The 19,889-nt window shown below is 39.4% G+C and overlaps 2 protein-coding genes across 9 annotated transcripts in view; one reads left to right on the top strand and one right to left on the bottom strand.

Annotated features, from left to right (window-relative positions):
* The first annotated feature begins 27 nt into the window (after nucleotides 1-27).
* On the top strand, nucleotides 28-19,869 carry ZNF830 (zinc finger protein 830). 7 transcript variants are annotated; one of them, XR_003990821.1, is made up of 14 exons: nucleotides 28-177; nucleotides 282-381; nucleotides 1,453-1,573; nucleotides 2,050-2,083; nucleotides 3,482-3,696; nucleotides 4,040-4,130; nucleotides 4,801-4,864; nucleotides 7,840-7,920; nucleotides 9,265-9,341; nucleotides 11,198-11,421; nucleotides 11,990-12,121; nucleotides 12,222-12,292; nucleotides 14,297-14,417; nucleotides 19,667-19,869. XR_003990821.1 is itself a non-coding variant. In XM_030481538.1 (10 exons), exons 1-9 carry the CDS (start codon nucleotides 56-58, stop codon nucleotides 9,294-9,296), a joined length of 876 nt encoding a protein of 291 aa, XP_030337398.1. In that variant the 5' UTR covers nucleotides 28-55; the 3' UTR covers nucleotides 9,297-9,341; nucleotides 11,198-11,852. The 7 variants fall into 7 exon arrangements, 3 of the variants coding, with proteins under 3 accessions (XP_030337398.1, XP_030337369.1, XP_030337384.1); XR_003990822.1 differs by lacking the exon at nucleotides 11,990-12,121; XR_003990827.1 differs by lacking the exons at nucleotides 11,198-11,421; nucleotides 11,990-12,121 and having other exon boundaries at nucleotides 9,249-9,341.
* The window catches only part of LOC115606092 (poly(rC)-binding protein 3-like), a 488,875-nt gene continuing 476,911 nt past the window's right edge, over nucleotides 7,926-19,889 (bottom strand). For both annotated transcript variants that reach the window (XM_030481488.2, XM_030481498.1), the window contains one exon: nucleotides 7,926-8,837. In XM_030481488.2, the coding sequence (XP_030337348.1) occupies nucleotides 8,777-8,837 (61 nt within the window). In that variant the 3' untranslated portion in view covers nucleotides 7,926-8,776. The remainder of the gene's footprint in view (nucleotides 8,838-19,889) is intronic.

The following is a 19,889-nucleotide window of genomic DNA, read 5'->3' on the forward strand; positions in this document are numbered from 1 at the left end:
CCCACATGCGTGCGCCGGGGCGAGGGCTTGCCGTCACTGTGTGCGCCGGGAGAAGATGGCGGCGGGCGGTGTGGGCGCGGGCCGGAAGCAGGTGCGGCAGGAGGAGCTGCGGCGCCTGATGCGCGAGAAGCAGCGGCAGAACGCGGGCAGGAAGCGGGTCGAGTCGCCCTTCGCCAAATATCCTTCGCCTCGGGGGCTGCGCCGGGGGCGGGAGGAGGGAGGGAGGCCGGGAGGCCGCTGGGAGCGGCGCCCCGCTTGTTTCCCTTAACGGCGGCCGGCACGTACAACAGCCTGGGGCACCTGAGCTGCACGCTGTGCAACGCGCCCGTGAAGAGCGAGCTGCTGTGGCAGACACACGTCCTGGGCAAGCAGCACCGCGAGGTGAGCGGCTGCCGGCCCACCGCCCGGCCTGCCGGTGCCCCGCCGGCCCTGGCTGCGCGTTGGCCGGGCGGGCCGGGTTTCGGCCCGGCTCGGTTTTCGTTGTTCGGAAGGAGGAAGAGCTGGGGAGGTTACAGCGCCGTGACGGTGGGTCGGGGCTGGCTGCTTTTTGGGGTGTGCGCTGGTAGCAGTTGGGCATCAGCCGGCGGAGAGCAGCGGAAAACAAGCCCGATTGTTCTGTCTTGTTTTATGTTCTTAAAATCTCCGATGTGTGCCGATGGAAGGGCCAGCAGTTGAGAGAAGTCGTCCCGTCTGTTTCAAGGGGCGAACTCTTAAGATGAAGAATGTTGGCGGCAGCTTTTAACCATCACTTGTCTTCAGCTCTGAAAGGGACAGCTCCCTGGGTTGCCGTGTTACCTGCCTGTCCTTAAGTTACAGCTTACTCGTGGATAAGAAAATTCGCCTTTTTTTTTATTCATAATTTATCAGTAAAGATAAAGAATTTGTAAAACAATTTGAGGGCTCTTGTAACTTGGATGCAGTCTTAAATCGGGCTTTAAAATATTTTTAAATTCTGCCACCGCTGCTTAGCACAAACTGGGAGATTGCATTTGGCTTTACAAGCACCGAGGAAAAGACCAGAAGAACTGAAGAATTCACTGCCTGAATTTTGAGTAGGTCGTTGTGGCAAGGCACAGCAGCACAATGTCTTTAATACTACTGCTGCATTTTAATTTTAAACCACTTCATATTCCAGGACTGCAGGGGAAGTCCAGCCCTCCGGCTTTTTCCTCCAGTGTCTCACTGCTGTCAGTGTCACTGGTCTTAGTCTTCCCTTTCTCACTCTTACAGCCTTCCTTGTGCAAGTGTCAATTCCTGTGCCTCTATGTCAGATCATTTAAGAGGCTGACAGAAACACTGGTCTTTCTTTTGATATCTGAGGTGTCTGTTTCAGTGATGTTGTTCTAGAAGGATATTAGCTCACTCGTAAACTGTTCTAAAAGTGTTGTACTTTAAGCTGCCATCCAGAAGTTCCTGCTAGGAAAGCTTCATAAATTTTGTACTTCTTTACAGAGAGTTGCAGAATTAAAAGGCACAAAGCAGACAGCAGCTGGTTCAGCTGCTACCACATCATCTCATCCTGTCAAGAGAAAAACTGTTGACACAGAAAATACAGAGTTAAAGAGAGTAAAAGGTAAGGAGAGAAAACCACTTATCAGCCCCTTGCCAGAATCCAGCCGTTTTACAGCTTGAGTGGTTTGGGTTGGTTTTAAAAGGGAAAAAGTGTGTCTTGCCCATTCTCTGTGAGAAAAGTGTACTTCTGGTAGTTTATTACCTAGTTTTCTTCTGGGCTATTGTGATAAATTAGGTTATGGAGCTGTGGGCTTGCTCCAGAAAGAACCAGAAACAGTGTAAGTTGAACAGCTGAAGCACTTGCCCAGAATTGGTGTTACTCCTTTTCAGTGGGATGAAGCCACTGGTTCACCTTGAACCATGCATGAACATGCAAACTAAAGATATTTTTTTTCCGCTTGGTCCTACTAAACATGTAAATGTATGAAATACATGAAAGTGTGCATTTGTGAGCTTGCTGCTGTAGTAGGAGTCTGTTTGAGGGATGTTTCTTTTAAAAGCATGGATTGTAAGAAGTAACTCTTGGCTGTTACACAGGTACAGACGAAAAGCCACATACGTCTACATCTGGGTAAGTAGATCTTACTACATATGAGTTTTTTGGGACTGTACCAACTGCTGCATTCTCACTCCTTGTCTCTCCTTACTAGCCAAGGGTAAAGGTTCAGATAATCAGCAGACCATTTGCTCATTTTCTAACGTGGTGAACATGGCAGCATCTTCCTCAGTGCAGATGAGAAAATCATGGTATTAACTCTAGAGTCTCTGACAAAACAGGAAGTCTTTTACTGTCACTATAAGACTTATTAGGATTAATATGTGGTGGTATTATGCAGTTAGCTAGAATGAAAATAACTAGATTGTGGCATGCACTCTAATCTTTAATGCAAGCATACTGCAGAAGAGATGGTAGTTTGAAATGAAGACAAATGTATATTTAAATGCACATTTAAACGGTATTCACAAAAACCAGTAACAAATGTCATAAACAGATCTTTACTAAGATGTTTTTGTCACTTAAAATTCATATAGAAGCATATCATGCAGCTGAACTCTGATAAATATAGTACTGTATTTGATTTCAAGGGATTGGGTTAAGCATCTTACTGCCAATAAAAATTTTCTGACAGTATTTGGACGTCTTTTGCAGAGTTGGTAGATGTCACACGAGGCCTGCAGGTCTCCTATACACCTCTTCATAATTATTATATAAATTATTTATTATATAAATTTATATAATATATATAATATATAAATATATAATATATAAATATATAATATATATGATTTATTATATAAATTATTATCTTGCATAGATACTACATGCTGTTCCCTTGTAGAAATTGTGAGTGTGTGTGCGAAATTAACAGTTGAGAGGTTTGTTCATTATTAAACTGATCAGCATGGTTATTTTAAAATACAACCTTGAAACATGTTTGGCTTGGGCGCCTGCAGCTATTCTAAGCAAATCTGGGTTTTCTTATTGCTGAGCCTGTGTGGCTCTTCTGAGCAGCAGTAGGTACCCAAAATAAGTAGTTGTGTTATACATGAAGGTTCATGAAGGTGTACGTGACATTAGTATGAACTATGAATTTTGTATTTAATGTGTTCACAGCTGGTACACTGATGCAGATAACTTTGAATGCAGAGATAAAATTACCTAAGCTGCCATTCCTCCAAGTGCACTTTGTAATGGGATATTTTTGTCAGTGTTTCTGATGCTGAATATTCAAATGCAAAAATGGAACTGAAATGTGGTTTTAGAATTAACCTGGGCATTTCTAGGAACTTCACATGAAAACAGTTATGTGCTGCCTTCGGGCAGTGGTTACATCGGTAGCTGTGCAGTTTAGCGTATTGCACAGTATCTAAAAGGTCATACTGCTTACAGACTGAATAGGCTTTGGATGCTGGACTGTGACTGACTTCTGTGAAGTTCGAAATAGTTATGCTGTGTGTTCTTTGCTAGGCTACCAGCAGATTTTTTTGATGAAACAGAGCGAGACAGTGCAAACAAACAGCTTTCAAAGGCTCCAGGTCCTAGTTTATTGTCAGGAAATTATGATGACGATGATGATGGTGATGAAGAGGAGGAACAAGATCAATCAAACACATCTTCTGTTACGAATAAAACTGAAATTCCACCTCCAGCTCAAGAAGTAACAGCTAATGCTCTGCCTGCAGGTAATGCTGACTGATACACTAAGTGATTCAGTAAGAAGCAGCTGTGTTTTAACTGATGTTAGTTTCCTTTGTTTTTCTGATTATTGCTGTTAGCTGGTTAGCGTGTGTAATACTGGAAGTAGAGAAAGAAGATTCTTCGCTAGTTTGTTATTGTGTGGTGTTTTCTCATCACGCTTATTGATTTTATGTTCTAATTGTTTGAGGCTGTCAAATTGAAATAATATCTGGCTGTTCCTCCCTTGATTCAGTAAGGTATTAATAGAAGTTCCTGTCTAGTCAGAATTTTATAAAGAAGCTTGAACAGTTGTTCTTTTTGTTCATAGGCTTCTGTCCTTTCTTACAGACTTCTTTGACAGCAACACTACAGCTGCTCCTATACTTTCCCATTCAGGATCCATACAGAAAGCAGAGATACAGGAGAAGGTAGTGGAAAGGTGAGCAGTCAAATCAAATATTGATAGATTTGGGAATTGTCAGTATTATTCCTCAAGGAAATACAGACTGTGATCACTTAGAAATCTGTTATATTGTTAACTTGTATTCGGAGTAGTTTGTATATATGTCAGCTTCTAGCATCATTTCAGACAGGTATTTGGCATCCTAGGGGCAGGATAAGAGATGGAGTAATGCCATACAGGGTCTGTTAGACATCTCTTATTTACAAATTTTAATGCACAATACCTTGGAAGCTCAGCGTCAACCACTGCTTTTAACTGTTCAAAGAAAATAATTTCTTTGGTCTGCAGTAATGGTTCAGCTCACTTGAGCACTTTTTTAGACAGTGGTTTAGGCTTTCAAAAGTAGAGACTGTGCTGTTAAAATGTTTGGGTGCTCAGCACACTGGAAAGAATAGTTTAAGAAGCCTAATCTCTTGTTTTGACAGTGAGATTTAAACCTGTTTGTGCAGTTTCTTGCAAGTTAGGTAAGACCAAATTGAAGAAACAATATTTGATGGCTGTAGGTAAAACTCAGGGTATAAAAAACTTGCTCAGTTTCTAGATCTTTTTATAAAAGATCATGTATTTTATTCTTGACTATTTTTAACTCTACAATAAAGCAGGTTGTACAGTATTAACTTGGGATAATACTGATCAAACATTTCAGGAAAGAAAACACTGCTGAAGCTTTGCCGGAAGGTTTCTTTGATGATCCTGAAGTGGATGCAAAAGTAAGTGATCTGCTCCTTTTATGCTGCTGGGTTTATTTCTGCCAGTTGTAATAATTTTCAGAGTAGTAAAGGATGCTTTTCCAGGTAATTAGTAGTATCAGAGTATAAGAAAACGACAGAACTAGAGTAGAATAGAGTATTTCATTTGGAACGATCATCTAGTCCAACAGCCTGACCACTTCAGGCCTGACAAAAAGTTGAAGCATGTTATTAAGGGTATTGTCCAAATGCCTCTTAAACACTGACAGGCTTGGGACATCGACCACCTCTCTAGGAAGCCTGTTCCAGTGTTTGACCACCCTCTTAATAAAGAAATGCTTCCTAATGTCCAGTCTAAACTTCCCCTGGCACAGCTTTGAACCATTCATTGGGTGCTAGAAAATATGAAAAGGGATGGAGGCACGCAGGAGGAGCTTATTAAATCATTTTTGATTTAATGGCTCTTTTTGATTTGTGGCTCTTAAAAGAAAACCAAAGAAATGTTATTTGTTGGTTAAAATGCTGGACTGAGATTTGGACAATCCATCTGTTACTTTTATTTCTTTGAGTCATCCCAGGAAAAGCATTTCAACCAATTTGTACATACAATTCTGCTTCAGAATTGAGGATATAAAATAGTTCTCTAATCTCCCTTGAGAGATCCTGTTGAAAAGTGTTTTGAGTTACTATGTGACTGATACTATACATCCTTTTACAATGAAAATAGCTAGACTGTGGCATACACTGTAAGCTCTAATACTGGCATACTATAGCAGTGAATTTTGTCTTCAGCCCTCGCATCTTTTACCACTATGGGCTTTTTTGGTGCTAGGGGAAGAAAAGAAGTGTGGGCATTCAGCGTGTTTCTCAGAAAAGCCCCACAACAAAATCTTGAAATTTTGATCAAAGTCATTCATATTTTCCTTCAGCTTGCACAGTACCAAATGACAAGCGAAATAAACGCTGGTATTTGAAATACAAGCCTTTTTTTTGTTTTGCTTATAAAGATTTGATGGCTTTCCTGCTTTCTTTATTGGAATACTAGTGTCGTAGACTCACAGTCTTTCTTATTTTCCTTCAGTATTTCCTGGTTGTTTACACTGTTCGATAGTGTATTTAAATTGGATTGTGAGGTTGAGCCATGATTTCTGATTTAGAGACATTCCAAATAATGCTTCTTCATGTTTAGTTAATATGTTCAGTTAGTCCCACTGCCCCAGTAACAAGCTTAGGTGTCTCTTATTTGCTCTGGCAAGATTCTTTTGTAACCAGTAAGTCCCACATATTGGCATATGTGAATAGTTTTGAATAATGGCATTTTGAATATTGAAATACGTAGCTGAAAAAGGTACACTTTTCTTTTTTGCATACGACTAATTGGATTGTTAGATTTTTCAAATACTTAGTTTCACCATGAATTGGGAAGCTTGTACAGAGTGGGAATGCCTAGCAGGCAAAGGAGAATCTGCTTATAGCTGTGAGGACACTGCTTTATGGTGATCTTTGTTCTGGTTATCACCTCAGCTGATAAAATTTACAAGTGGATACATGTTCCCATAAGCTTTTCCTTGACTTGCTTGCAGGTGCTCTTCTTAATCATCCCTTTCTAAGTTTAGCTAGTATGCAGGGGAAGGAAAATGTTTGTGACATTGCTTATATGGAGATGGCTGCAGTGATTCTGTGTTGGAATCATACACAAAGTAATCATTTTCAGAATTAACAGTGAGCACTTGGAAGGGAGATTGTGGGCATGAAAAATATTGGTTCTTCACATGAGGGATTTATAAAGCCTATAAATTCTGGATTAGATAAATATTTCAAGGAAAAAATAGTATCTTTAGTGTTTGAATTTATTGTAAGAAATACAAATAATTATGAATTACAAAAGACAACCACAATGCGTAATAACACAGTACATACACATATGATAGAAATAATCACAAAACAGAAAAATGAAATGATGACTATTACTTCCCAGTTCTAGTTTGCTTGGAAGTCTCTAATTTACTCTATAAACTTAATTCATACTACTGGATTTTGTATAATTGTTCAGGAACAAAACATACCAAACTGTTGTCATGATGATGACCGATGTGTTACCAAAAGAGAGGAATGAATACAGGAAAAATAAAACCAGTCCAAAAAAATGGTGTCATGAATTACTCTGTTCAAACTAACTGCTTCGTTCTCCTACCTGTAGGATTTCTACCCAGTCCAGAGCCAGGCATAATCTGTGATCTAACATAAGAAGTTTTATGCCATATCTTCCCAGTCTTGAATTGTGGAATTTCTGGTTACACAGGCAGATTATTTTATTTATTTGCTTGTACTAAAAGCACAATCTGGTTTTGATTACCTTAGTTGTAGATCTTAAACAAGTTCTTACAGCTACTACTTCTTCAGTCATCTTGTCTTAGTAATTCATCTACCACAAAAGAAAAAGCTTTGCATATCCTAAAAGCTGGTACGTAGCTGTACTATTTCTTCTGTTAGCCCACAAAATTAGACTAGATTTCAAATACTGTCAGACTATCTAACACCAGTCAGACTAGTGACCGAACCATTTTATATTTTATGTTGTGCCAAAGGCAAATAATTCGCTGCTTTTTGGCTTGTGAGATGGCTACTAGATACGACTCAACAGGAAGCTTATGGAAGAATTTAAAAGTTATTGCCTGACATCGTGAAATTACAGACCATGAAATTAACAGACTTAGTCACTTTCGTTGCTCAAAACATTCCACGCCACCCATTATTAGTCAATTATTCTTTTGTGCTACAGTCAAGGATGTTGTTTTAATCCAGGAGTAGAGTCAGATTTTTCCTCCAAAACCATTGTGCAACTGCACCCTTTTGTTCATGTACATTACTTGAAGTATGTCGACCAGACTTTTCTGAGAACATGGCACTATTTGTCCTATTTCTCCAGGTGTTTTACAGTGCCCCAAAGAGTCACTAGACATAAATTGTTAATAAGCCTGTTTCACATTCCTTAGGTGCGAAAAGTTGATGCTCCAAAGGATCAGATGGACAAAGAATGGGATGAATTTCAAAAGGCAATGCGACAGGTCAACACAGTAAGTAATGGAATCTATTTTTATTGATTCTAAATACTATACACAATAAGGAAAACAACAGTCTCATGCAGCTCTGCAGAATGACTGACATCTGCATTTATCAGCTGTTGCAATGCAGTGTATGGTTAAATGCACTTTATAAATGAGCAAAGGATTCCTTCTGTTTTCCACTTAATGGGAAATTAAGTTGAAAAAGCTTTTGATCAGGATCCAGTCGTCAGTATCTAGTTACGTTTGTTAAATCGTGTTTAAATAAGGTAGCCTATAACTCAGATCAGCATCCTGTATCCAAACAGGACGTAATTGTGGGCTCTTGTTCAGATGCAAAATATTCATATTTTAACCTTGAAAAACACAGAACAAAACACCACCCGTTTGTCGTTTTCAAAAAGGATCTATAAAGTGTAGGTAACCTGGGGTTTGCGGTTAATTTTAATGTACTGGAAAGGAACCCCAAAATTTGGGAAAGTGACAAAAGATTTTGTGTGAAACACATACGTTGGCCACACATTTTCTGTACTTTTTTCCCTGTATTTTTTACTGCTCGGCATTGCACAGAAAGTCTTCCCGGAACAGGTTTTTATCTGCCCTTTTGTACAATATAAAACTGTCACTAAAGATACATCTGGTGTTCTCAATCTTTCCCTAGAGTATTTGCTAGTTTTTTAATTTTAATTGCAAATAACTGCTCATACATCACCTGCTAAGAAAAGTGGTGCAAAAAAACTTATCATTGCTCATTTTAAAGCGGTCAGCACTATAAACAGAGCGAATGTTCATACAAAAGCAATGGTGGATACATTTTGCTAGCATTAGCCATTCAGATAATTCTTCAGCTTAGAAGGAATCTTCTCAGTTATGCGTGGACCATTGATTGCATAGCATCTCCCAGACATTCAGATTTGAGAAAGTATATGCTGAAAAAAATAACAGGTTAGAAACACTTTGGGATCTAGTGGGAATATTTAACCAATACTTCCAATAATGATGTGTAATTAAGTCCCAAACACTGGGATATAGCTCCTAGTTCAACCTCAGACTTTGGATGCTCGTAGTTTGTTTATGCTAGTTTCAAATCGTAGTGTATTGAAAAATTCAAAAGGTTAACCCCAAAGCAGCCAAACTACTTTTAGTTTTAAGAAAAAACATTTCCATTTCAAATTAAACCAGATGAGGGTTTTTTCTGTAGTTGCCTCCAGAGTCTTTTGTGAAGGTGGGAGTATACATGTAGGAGATTGACATTGACTTGAGGTAGAGGGGAGAAGGGGACGACAGAGACATCTAAAAGAAACAACAGTGGAATTCGGGATGAAGGTGAATTTTCTTAGTGCTTTTCTGGTTTAGATTTCAGAAGCAATAGTGGCAGAAGAGGATGAGGAGGGACGACTAGATCGTCAGATTGGAGAAATTGACGAGCAGATGTAAGTAGATCAATTTTTCCTCAAACTTTCTGTTCTCCAGCAGTAATGGATTGCTATGTGACTAGAGTGATTAAAAACATTTTCAATTTTAATCTTCTGTGATGCTGCCTTTCATTAATCACTGAAATATTTGAAGGACCAAGACTCCCTCAAGTTGCAGAATGATACCTAATAAAAACATTAATTTTGTTGCAAAAAGTTATGTAATGATTTGCACAGAGAGAGTGCCCTGGAGTCACTGAAAGTACGGCAAGCAGGGATAGGCAAAATAAAGTAATAGCAGGCAAATTCTTTGAACCAACTTTCTCCCTCCCCCCTGTCAAATATCATAATTTGTAGTTCTCTGTGAATTCTGATTGATACAGAATTTATGTGAATACTTTTAAAAAACAATTGCACAGCAATTAAAATTTTGATTGATAGATTTGTTTTGACCATCCATTTGCTGTACTGAAAATGTCCTGTTCTGTGAACAACTCTCCTTGTTTCTAATGAAAGTTTACTTAAAAGATTTTGTTGAATGATGCACTTCATTACATGAAGTGTTTGGGGTTTGTTTGTTTGTTTTGTTGAAATGGTAGTGGTGGGATAAGCATGAGCTTAAACTCAGAGTAGCCTGCAATACAGCTTAGTGGAACAGATTGTTACTATCATTGTGTAGCTTGGCACGTTGATTAACAGTGATTATGGCAGTGGTAGTGATTAAAAAGAAAAAGATGAATTCTGATTTTAATGAACTTGCAACAAAAAGAAGACACTAAAAATTAAAGCAACACATGCTACAGATAATCAGCACATAATAACAATAACCTTGGGTTCAAACTGAGCTTTAGTAGAACAGGAGTGTCTTTTAACAGTGTTCACGGGAGAGGGCTTTTGAGCTACACCTGGCTGTCTTTGAGCATTCATTTTCCCCAGTAGCTTAGGATGCTGTTTTATGTAGAACCAAACTCAGAAATCTGTAGAGAATTTCAAGTTTGTTACCATAATCATTTTTCCTCAAAGTAAAAGTTCCAAATAATAGATTTTTAAAGACTCTTTTATCTTTGTCTTCTGAGTATATTTAAATGCAGGCTATTTCGAATTAAATTAGAAATTAAATTAATCCCAGGGACATTCATGTTTTCCTTAGCCTCCATATCTTCAGCTGTGACTGCCTGTAGTGTATTGCAGATAGGCAAGGGAGAAGAGGATCCAGATAATAATCTTTACTTGTTGACTCTTCTTACCAAATAGTAATGAAAGAGGCAAAGATGTATTTAAATCAGGCTCATACTACTTGGTATTTTTAATAAAAAACCCTATTAAAATGGCTAGAATAATTGTTATAAAACATATTTCAAGGACAGAACTTTAAATGGAAAACTGAAAGTTGTGGATCGTGTTTACTTAAAATGTTCTGTTACAGAACAACATCGAGCAGATCAAGAATCTGAACATTTGTGTTGCTTTTTATTTCCAGAGATGCCACCACTAAGTTATCAATCAGAATTGATAGCCAATTGATAGCTCACCTTTCTACCAGATATGAAAACCACAGGTGGAGCAAAGAATGGTGTCTTTTCTCATGTAGATGTTGATTCTGTGCTTTTTAAGAAATGGTGGCATTGCTGTCGTTAAATATTTGGTTTATATCTCATTGCTAGAGAATTTACTACACTCCTCCTCTCCTTTGGTCTGTTTCCACTTGATTAACACAGAGACGATGCAATAGCATATCGAAAGCTTATTTTTCAGTTGATGGGAAGCTGCGGAGCTTTTTTTATCCAAGTTAGAGCAGCAAAATCCAGCACTGTAAGAAATCTAATTAACATGGAAAGGCCCCAAGTGTTAACAGACGGTTTACTTTTCAACAGTGAATGTTATCGCCGTGTTGAGCTTTTGCGTAACCGCCAGGATCTGATGAAGGAGAAATTAAAGGAAGCCATGAGATTAAAAGCAACACAAGAGAAAGAGGATGAGGCTATTGGTAGCGAAGATGAAGAAGAGTTGCAGGATTTGCTGTCTCAAGACTGGCGGGTGAAGGGGGCTTTGTTGTAGCATTTCTGCAACATGGTTGATATTCTCTTCATCTGTGATGGTACTTCCATTGTTAGAAGTGAGACGCTTTTGTTAAGTATTTATGTGAAGAGGATCGTGAGATGGTAAAGAGCCAAGTGTATTAAAAAGAAAACATCTTTCTAGATCCAATGGGTGTATTACTTGCTGTAAAAACTGTATATTGCAAATGTTTTACAATATAGAATGTACCTTTCCTATTAAAATTATTGGTTTCCTACCAGAGGTATTTTAATGGGATTAATAAGTAACTGAAGAATCGTAAGGTTTTGGAAGCATTAGGTATATCTAGTAATTTTGTACAGAAGTAAGGGACTTGCAATAGTGTATGGAGATTTCCCAGATCGGGGGGTTAGGGAAAGGAAATTATTATGCATTTATGTTATCTTAAAATCTTTAAGTGCTCTTCTGTCCATTGCCCCAGCTCCCAATAAAGCAGGTAGATATTTTTCAGCATCTGTTATAGTTTCTCTGTTTATGTAAGGACCAAGCTCAGAAATGTTGAGCTACAGCTTCTCCGCAGTATATACTCTGTGATGTGCCGTAGGCAGTGCTGTATGTTTTTCCTTACAGTATCTTGTTTTGCTCAGTGTACCCATAGTGTAGCATACCCCACATTTCTTGAACCAGAGGAATGGAAACACGTGGTGATAAATTTGCATAACTAAATGAAAGGGTGACAAAATGCCAGAAGGGAAGGTACTGCACTGGAAACTAATGAGGTAAAATTTGCCTAGCTGCAAATACTGGAAATTTTCTTAAGATGTTATCATCTTAGGCAAGGAGAGCATCTAAAAATTATTTCTGTTCTGATAAACACAGATGAAGTAAAATCAAGAACCAAAAAACTTGACGAGACTGGGAGATGGACAGTAAAACTACCTTGAGCTTCGGTAAGTAAGTGGCTTATTTTTTTTTTTTTTTTAAATGAAGCATATTTTTTACTTTTGCAAACCTTAAAACATTTCAACTTGGCTGAGGACTTTTGAAAAAACAGGAGAAACGCGTGTTTTAATTTTTATCAAGAAGTAAAGGTGTGAAGGCACAGCTTAACACTGTTTTTTAAGATTCTATTTTTAAAACAAGTGAGGTTTTAAAGGGAGAAAACAAGCTTTCTTCTTATTAGAGCATTCTAGATACTTGTTTCACAGATGTTTATTAATCAAGCAGGTAAATAAGAAAGGAACTGAACATTAAAACAGGTCAGCTGGTTTAGTTCAGTTTAGTGCAGTATCTCTTTAGAGATACCTAGTGGCAAGAAGCTAAAGGCAGTGAGTTTAGTTACACTGCAGGGAGTTTGCACATTCAAATCCAAACCAGTACAGCCCATTGTTTTAATAATTTGGAATAGATGGCAGGAGTAAACACCAGATCACCCTATTTGTTACCCTTGCATAACTTCTGTTCAAAGAGTAAAGACAATGGACAAGCCAGTGGGTGTCTGTATTGCTGAGGAAGCAACTGACAGCATTGGTCGCTCTTGGTAGTTGCTTTTCTAGGAGTGGGTGCTTTTTTCCTTGAAGGAATCTCATAGATCCACAAGTAGTGTAGTGTAAAAGTTTTACACAGCTTACTGCATACAACGGTACATTTCGTGAAACAAAGCTTTTGGAGAGCTTTGTGAAGGAGATGGAGTGACTTTGCTAACTGTGTCCTGCATAACCATTGATTGTACATGTGCTGTTGTGTCAAGAAGGCAGGAAGTCATCCTGCTTTTTAGCAATGAAAATAGCATGGTTGTAAGGGAGAAGAGGGAATTAATCCCAACATTACTCAATAGTCAAGCTGATTTAGCAAGGTAAATTATCTTTTGTTTATTAGAAAAACAGAGGCATAATTAATTTATATTTTAAGTCTGCAGTCAGTTTTAGAAAACAATTTTATGACCTTCTGATGAGCTGTTCAGCTGGATGATTAACCAGAGCAAGTAGTTGTTTTTAAAAGTATGTACTTCCTTAATTTCGACCTTCTTAATTTCTTGAATTCTATTCTAAAGATGAAAACAGTGCTAATAACTAACTCTGTCCATAGCCACTATTAAAAATGAGGTTTTAATTGGAATTGAGAAGAGTATTTTAATTTTCTGACTTCCAGAAAAATAAAGAATCAGAATTAAGGGGGAAGACTTATTTATTGATATTATAAAGAGAGTTGCGCAAATTTAAGAGCTGTGGAATTTCATGCCACCAAAACATAGTTGTGATTCCCCAGCTCAGTGGTTTTTAAACTGGTGACTTCCAGGGCCAAAATGCGTGTGCGAGTTTGACATAGTTCCAATGTACAGTGGTTCCAGGGAGCAGTGAACTACAGCTGCGGCTGCCAGTTGTTCATAGTTAGCTGCTCTCTGACAAGTAAATGGTGATCTGTGTGCTAACTCTCCCACCATGGAAGAAATAAGCTCCTGCTGTCATGATGTAGAAAAAGGGCTGAACCAAACCAAAATAACAACAAACAAAACAATGTTCTCACTGGCTAACATGATTGTCATTCCTCCATAAAGCATGCAATTTAAAACTTGCTTCAGAATTACAAATACAGGTTAAAAAGAACAGTAACATTAGCTTTGGTCAGGCCCTCTGCCAATAAATTCAATTTGAAGAGAGACACATTTCGCTTGTTACATGCCACTGTAATTAATATCCCTTCATTTAAAGATCATCTTAAAAACACTGAGCTAGAAATAGCTCTAATGAGAAAAGTCATATTACTCAAATATTTTCAGCACTTAAAGATACTTTCTTTTTTCTTAAGAAAGGTTGGACTAGGCAGTCAGACATTCAGCTGATAGGAATCATGTTGTACCTGTCATAAGAAACGTAACGTGAGCATAAAATGTTTCAGAAATTCCCTTTCATTAGGTACCATCAGATGAATTTGACATTTCTCTTTCATTTCAGTTACTGTCTTGTGACATGTGCCAGTCTGTGGAGTGACAGGACACATGCATTGATGCAGAAACTGATTTAATCAACATTACTGTGTTCCTTCCTGGAGCCAAGGAGTAAGTACGCTTCAGTGGTAAGAAAGGCAGTGTGTACTTTTATCCTCAGAAAGGGTTGCGTAAGTCAAGAGATGATTGTCATTTTCTGGTGTGAAGCATTTTTTCAGTATCTGCCTTCGTCTGATTTTCTGTTTATTATTTCACTTAGAACTATCCTGGTCTGTTAAGTGGGAAAAGAAATGTGAGCTATTCCCTTGCGTAGACATCTATAAACCAGGTCTGTCTGCTGAAAATACAGCGGAGGGACTTATGCTTTGGGTCATTGGTGGTTACAACAGTTGCAGAGGATGTAAGAGATCTCTGTTTAAATCCCTCCTCTCTATGCTGTCCTTTGAACATACAGTTCCTGTGATCTAGTTGAGCAGCTTAATAATTTCAGTCTTTCCTGTAGAAGCTGTGCCACTGCAAAATGACTGAATTGGTGAGCATATGTGACTTTGTTGGTTGATAATCATGACACTTGCCTGAGAAGGGGAAGGTCCTGTTCCAAATAGATAAAGAGTGCTGAAAGACACTCAGCTGACATTGAGGCTACAGAAGAAACTGGATTTGGATCTCCCCCCTCCCAGAGAAGCACTCTTGTTTTCATGTTGTTGGGTGTTTAAAAATGAAAACAACAGGGACACTTCCATTTCTGGCTAATTCGGGCAGGGACAGTTCAGCGCATGCTTTAAGACTGTCTTGTGAAACCTCACAGAAACATCTCTCCCATGCAGCCCCGTGAGGCTGAAGCACTTACCAGGTGCCTACATTCATGGCACCAGTGAGATTTATGCTGTTAGCTTTCTAGGAGCCTGGACTGGCACAGATATGCACCTTGGGGCCCACAGATGCCTTCTGGCTATGTCTGAGAAGAGAAAGCACTAGGTGTCTTAGCAGTGGACTAGGCTATGTGGCTGCTTGGTTTCGCTCTGGTTGGCAATTCCAGCCAGCATTCCTGCTTTCTGTTTTTTCACTTGAGGAGAAACACAACAGAGCTGCTTGAACTCATTTGAGATGTTTGCCAGAACTCTGATATTCTGATGGCATGAAAGGCTGCAGAACTTGGGCTATCTTTCATTGGAAACCCACAGTTGTGTGGGCAGGACCCAACCTTTTCATGTTGGGTCCATGCTTCCTCTTACCTCCCTTTGGGCATAAGTGATTCAGTTTTCTACGTTGGATAACATTATTTTTTACTGCCCCCCTTCAGATCCACCTTCCTGTGTTTTGTTTTCCTGCTTTGTATATTAAAGCTATACAGGAACTTTTTCTTGCCATTCAGAAATATTTTCCAACTAAAATGATTAAATTAAAATGAGTCCTCAATTAGCCTAGATTTAATCACATTTCTGCCTGTGTTTTTTGCAAAAGCCTTCTCAAAAGACTTGGTTTTGCCTTTGTCCATGTGTCTGTATTTTACCTCTTCTCATTTGACACACAAACATGCTCCTGCACTGGTTTGTTTAGATCTCAGTATTTTCTAGCCAATTCTGCAAGGCATATGGGAATTATTTATGTGAAAGATGCTATACACAACAGAGCTGCTGCCGCCCTTTGCCTAGCAGCTTTACTGGAGAGCAAAGCCTTGACCCACTTAGTGTTGAGCTGCAATGTTGTTCTCCTTTTTGTTCATTTACACTAGCCAGGCTAGCCAGAGAAATAGCTTTTGCTGCTGAGGAAATGAAGAGTATGCATTTAGGAAATGCAGAGTGTGGAGGCCTCTGCTGTGAAAGCAGCTTCAGCTCTCCTTCCAAGAGTAAGCAGTTAAATGTGTTTTAAATCATATATCTTAAGTAATAACAACGCAGAATTTTATCAAGGTCAGTACTACAGCCTATAGTTCTTCCAACCTAAGGGTTGGAATAGCTAATTCAACATTGGGTAAGGCTTCCTGGGTGCTGGGATGCAATGAGGCGTTTTGTAATCTTCCCTGGCAGCCTTTACTGTCAAGAGTTGCTCTGTGGCTGCATCTGTATTGAAAAAGCTGTTGATGTCTACAGGTTTCCAAGTCTGTATGCCCATCTTGGTCATACTGCAGTTCCAGGCTCAGACTCAAGACCCAGACACACAGGAGCTTGCTATTCCCTAGAGTCCATGGAAAAATAATAATGATATGCCCCACAGGTACTCAGCTGGGGCAGTGAGGGGAACCAGGACACCAAGCTAAATACCCAGAGACAAGTATAGACCTTAGCAGAGTAGGAATGGAGGCTGTAGAATTAGGCTCACATCATTAAGGATGCTACTCACTTGCACTGCCAAAACCTCTGCTTTCTCATGAGGATAAAGCAGTAATGTGAAAGTATTGCCAATGCCCTAAGATGAGAGGCAGCCAAAGTGCAGCCAGAAGTGCTGTATGCAGCCCGGAGCCAGCCGCTTTCTCTCTCTTGGTTTCAAGAGAGGCTGTGCTCAATACGCTGTAACTGCAGGGCTTCAGCAGAGCCAACGGAGGAGCTGAATGGCTCAAGCAGTGTCAGGGCAGGATGAGACACTTCCCTGGGCCAGGTCTGTGTTCTCCCTTTGTCATACAAGTTGTCATGCTCTTCCCAGCTACTGGGCTGGGTTCCTGCAGGGTCAGAGGAGCTGTCTATAAGCCTGCTCAGTCGCTGCACAGTGCTGCTGGGAATGGGAGAACATGAAGGGTCTTAGCAATAATGTACTCGGTACTCAAGCTTGTTCCTTTGGGTTTGTTCTTCTTTCCCCGGTATCTGATCTATAGATCAGTATGGGAAAGAAAACATGAGAGAGCGAAACCAGTGGCTTCTAGTAGCAAGAAGCCAAATTCTGTCTTTCCTTTGCAGTGTGGTAAGTTCTCCAAGAGCAACACTGTCAAAAACCCAAGAAGGTTTTGCAGAAATACTGCTTACTCTAGTAATTACACGATCTGGCTCCATCTAATCCTGCAAATTCTCATCATCCCTGACAATGGGCTAATGTTCTTTCTAACGCTGCCAGTATTGCACAGTTGTTACACTCTTTCCCAATGAGCACTGGGACCTTAAGCGTGATGATATGAAACCTTTAATCATTAATGAAAACAAGCAATTTGTCTATGATCTTAGATTGACAATCCATAAAATAGTGTTTCTCAAATGACAAATTAGCAACTTGGTTACAAAGAACAAAGTTTAAACAACACAACAGTTGTATGCACAAAGCTACCACGTCTCTTTTTTTTTTTTTTTCTTCTTTTTTTTTAAATCAGGAAAAAGATTTATTTATAAAAAGTCTCATTTAATTTACTGTTGAGTCTCTAGCTGAAGAATACAGTGGTTTAGAACACTAATGGCCCATGCTTTTATACAGATTAGCCAAAGCATGAACATCGATGAAAATTAACCCCCAAAAATAACTCTTCTTTGCTTTATGTTATGAGCCACAACAGTGTTAAAACTGGAACAGTAATGAAAGCAACACAAGAGTTAGGAAGCACAGTTGCTTAAAGTGTTTTCTTTTGATGTCTCAGAATAATAAGAAAGTTAGAAATGGCAGAAACTCCTCTGTAGATTAGTCCATAGAAAGCATTGTCTCATGGGGCTTTGGAAAAGTCCTGTCTGGTGGCTAATGCACTAGGGCATGATGAGATACATTACAGAGCCCCCAGGCCAGTGACTTCTGAAGAGAGCCTAAAATGTGGGAACAAAAATGAGGAAAAGAAAAAAAAAAAAAAAAAAAAAAAGGCAGAAAAAAAAAAATATCTTCTCACTATTAAAAAAATAACAGTTGAGTACAACCAGCATAGAACAGCATTTCAGTGCAGGCAAGTTCTCTCACACAGAGGTTGGTGGTTTGAGTTCTTTAAATGTCAGTTACTTAAACAGATACAATAGTCCCAAACAATTTTACAGCAGTTTTCTGGAGCTTTTAAATAGCTGAGGTACCTTGACATTATTTCCAGTTGTTCCTTCAGTATATACAAACCAAACCAAACCAAAAAAAGCCCAAAAGGAAAGAAAAACCAAACGAACAAAACCAACCAAAAACCCCATTTGGATAAGTGCAAACTGTAACAATGGCGGTTCTACAAACGGTTACAGTGACAAAACTTAGTGCAAAGGTACTAAGGTGAAGAAAAGCCCACAGAATACAGACACAAAATACTGAGATAGTACTTAGCCCTATACAATAATAATCACACACTTTGAAATACCATGTTTTAAAAAGTATTGCATTTGCATTGTGTTTTTAGTTTATATTAAAATGCACTGAATACAGTTCAATTGTTAAAGCTTTGTGTCCAAGGAGTGCAAAGTGGATGAACATAGCGGGCTAATGGGATTCTGGATTTGGAAGTGGTGAGGAAAACAATATTGCATTACTGAGTTATGCAACAGAAATTAAAAAGAAGGTGGATGGACAAACAGAAAATGCAGTTAAAAACTAGTTCCAACAGCTAGCAACCAGCCATTGCATCACCTGCCTCTCTCATGGTTTTAGTTAATCTGAACTAATCATTAAGTTCTCATTAAAGGGATGGTACCTGCACAGGCAGCAGCCTTTCAGTGTCCTTTGATAAGCACTGGATTTAATTTGTAATTACAACACAACCCGATCACGTGATTAGTGACGAGTTAAGCAGTGATGTATTTTGTGCAGAAACCTAACAAAAAATGGTCATTTTGGCTGAGCAAAATATATGCAGGAGGCAGTATCAGAATAGTGACTGTGCATGTCTGATTTGTACCTACTAGTAAGCACTGAGAGAAGTAAGTACTTTGTCGGTGTATATGTAAGAGTAAAAAATCCGAGTGCAAAAGGGGGAGCCTGCTCTTCCTCCCCAAAGGAGAGTTCCTAAATTTATGTTTTTCGAAACCAGAGAAAAATGGTTGCACACTTCAGAAGAATGAAGTGCAAAGGTGCAGGTGCCTGCTGGTTTCCCTAGTTGTCTTCCAGTCATTTTAGTTCAGCAGTTTTCCTCAGACCAGAAAGCAGAAGTACCTCAGGTTTGGTACTTTCCAGCCCCAGTCTCCTGCTTGCAGGCAGGTGTTGGGGCAGGGAAGATGGGAGTCTTCAGGCCTGTGGAAAACAGCAGGATGACTGAGGGGGCCAGCACTTCACATGGGATTTTGGGGCGCTAGCAACCATCAGAAGTGCCAGATCTTTAGGAATCTCTAGCAACAGAAAGATTCATCAGAGGTGCCAATTTGCTATAGGAAATTGCTTTGCAGTTGGAGGGATTGCTTCACGTGGGTGCAAGTGTTTTGACGTGCCAGGCTGTTTGCCAGAGCAGGACCCCGCTGCCAGAGTTTGGCCTCATTCACGTGTTTGTTTCCTTGCTTCCCAGGTTTCTCCTTGCTGGGGTGCCAGAGGGACGGAAGCCCCCGGGCTGGCGCCCGCCCGCTGTTGGAACTAGTTGTTAGGTGGTGCCCGGGTGTTAGTCGTTATGGAGAGCGGAAGACGACTTGAGCCGGCAACAGTTAACACTAGCAATTTAACAGAAACTAAAAAGATGCCGTATTGTTTCCTTGACAACTAGGATCTACCACAGACTCTTGGCAGAGCTGGCA

Source organism: Strigops habroptila, chromosome 1 (genome assembly GCF_004027225.2).
Source record: "Strigops habroptila isolate Jane chromosome 1, bStrHab1.2.pri, whole genome shotgun sequence".
Classification (NCBI taxonomy): domain Eukaryota; kingdom Metazoa; phylum Chordata; class Aves; order Psittaciformes; family Psittacidae; genus Strigops; species Strigops habroptila.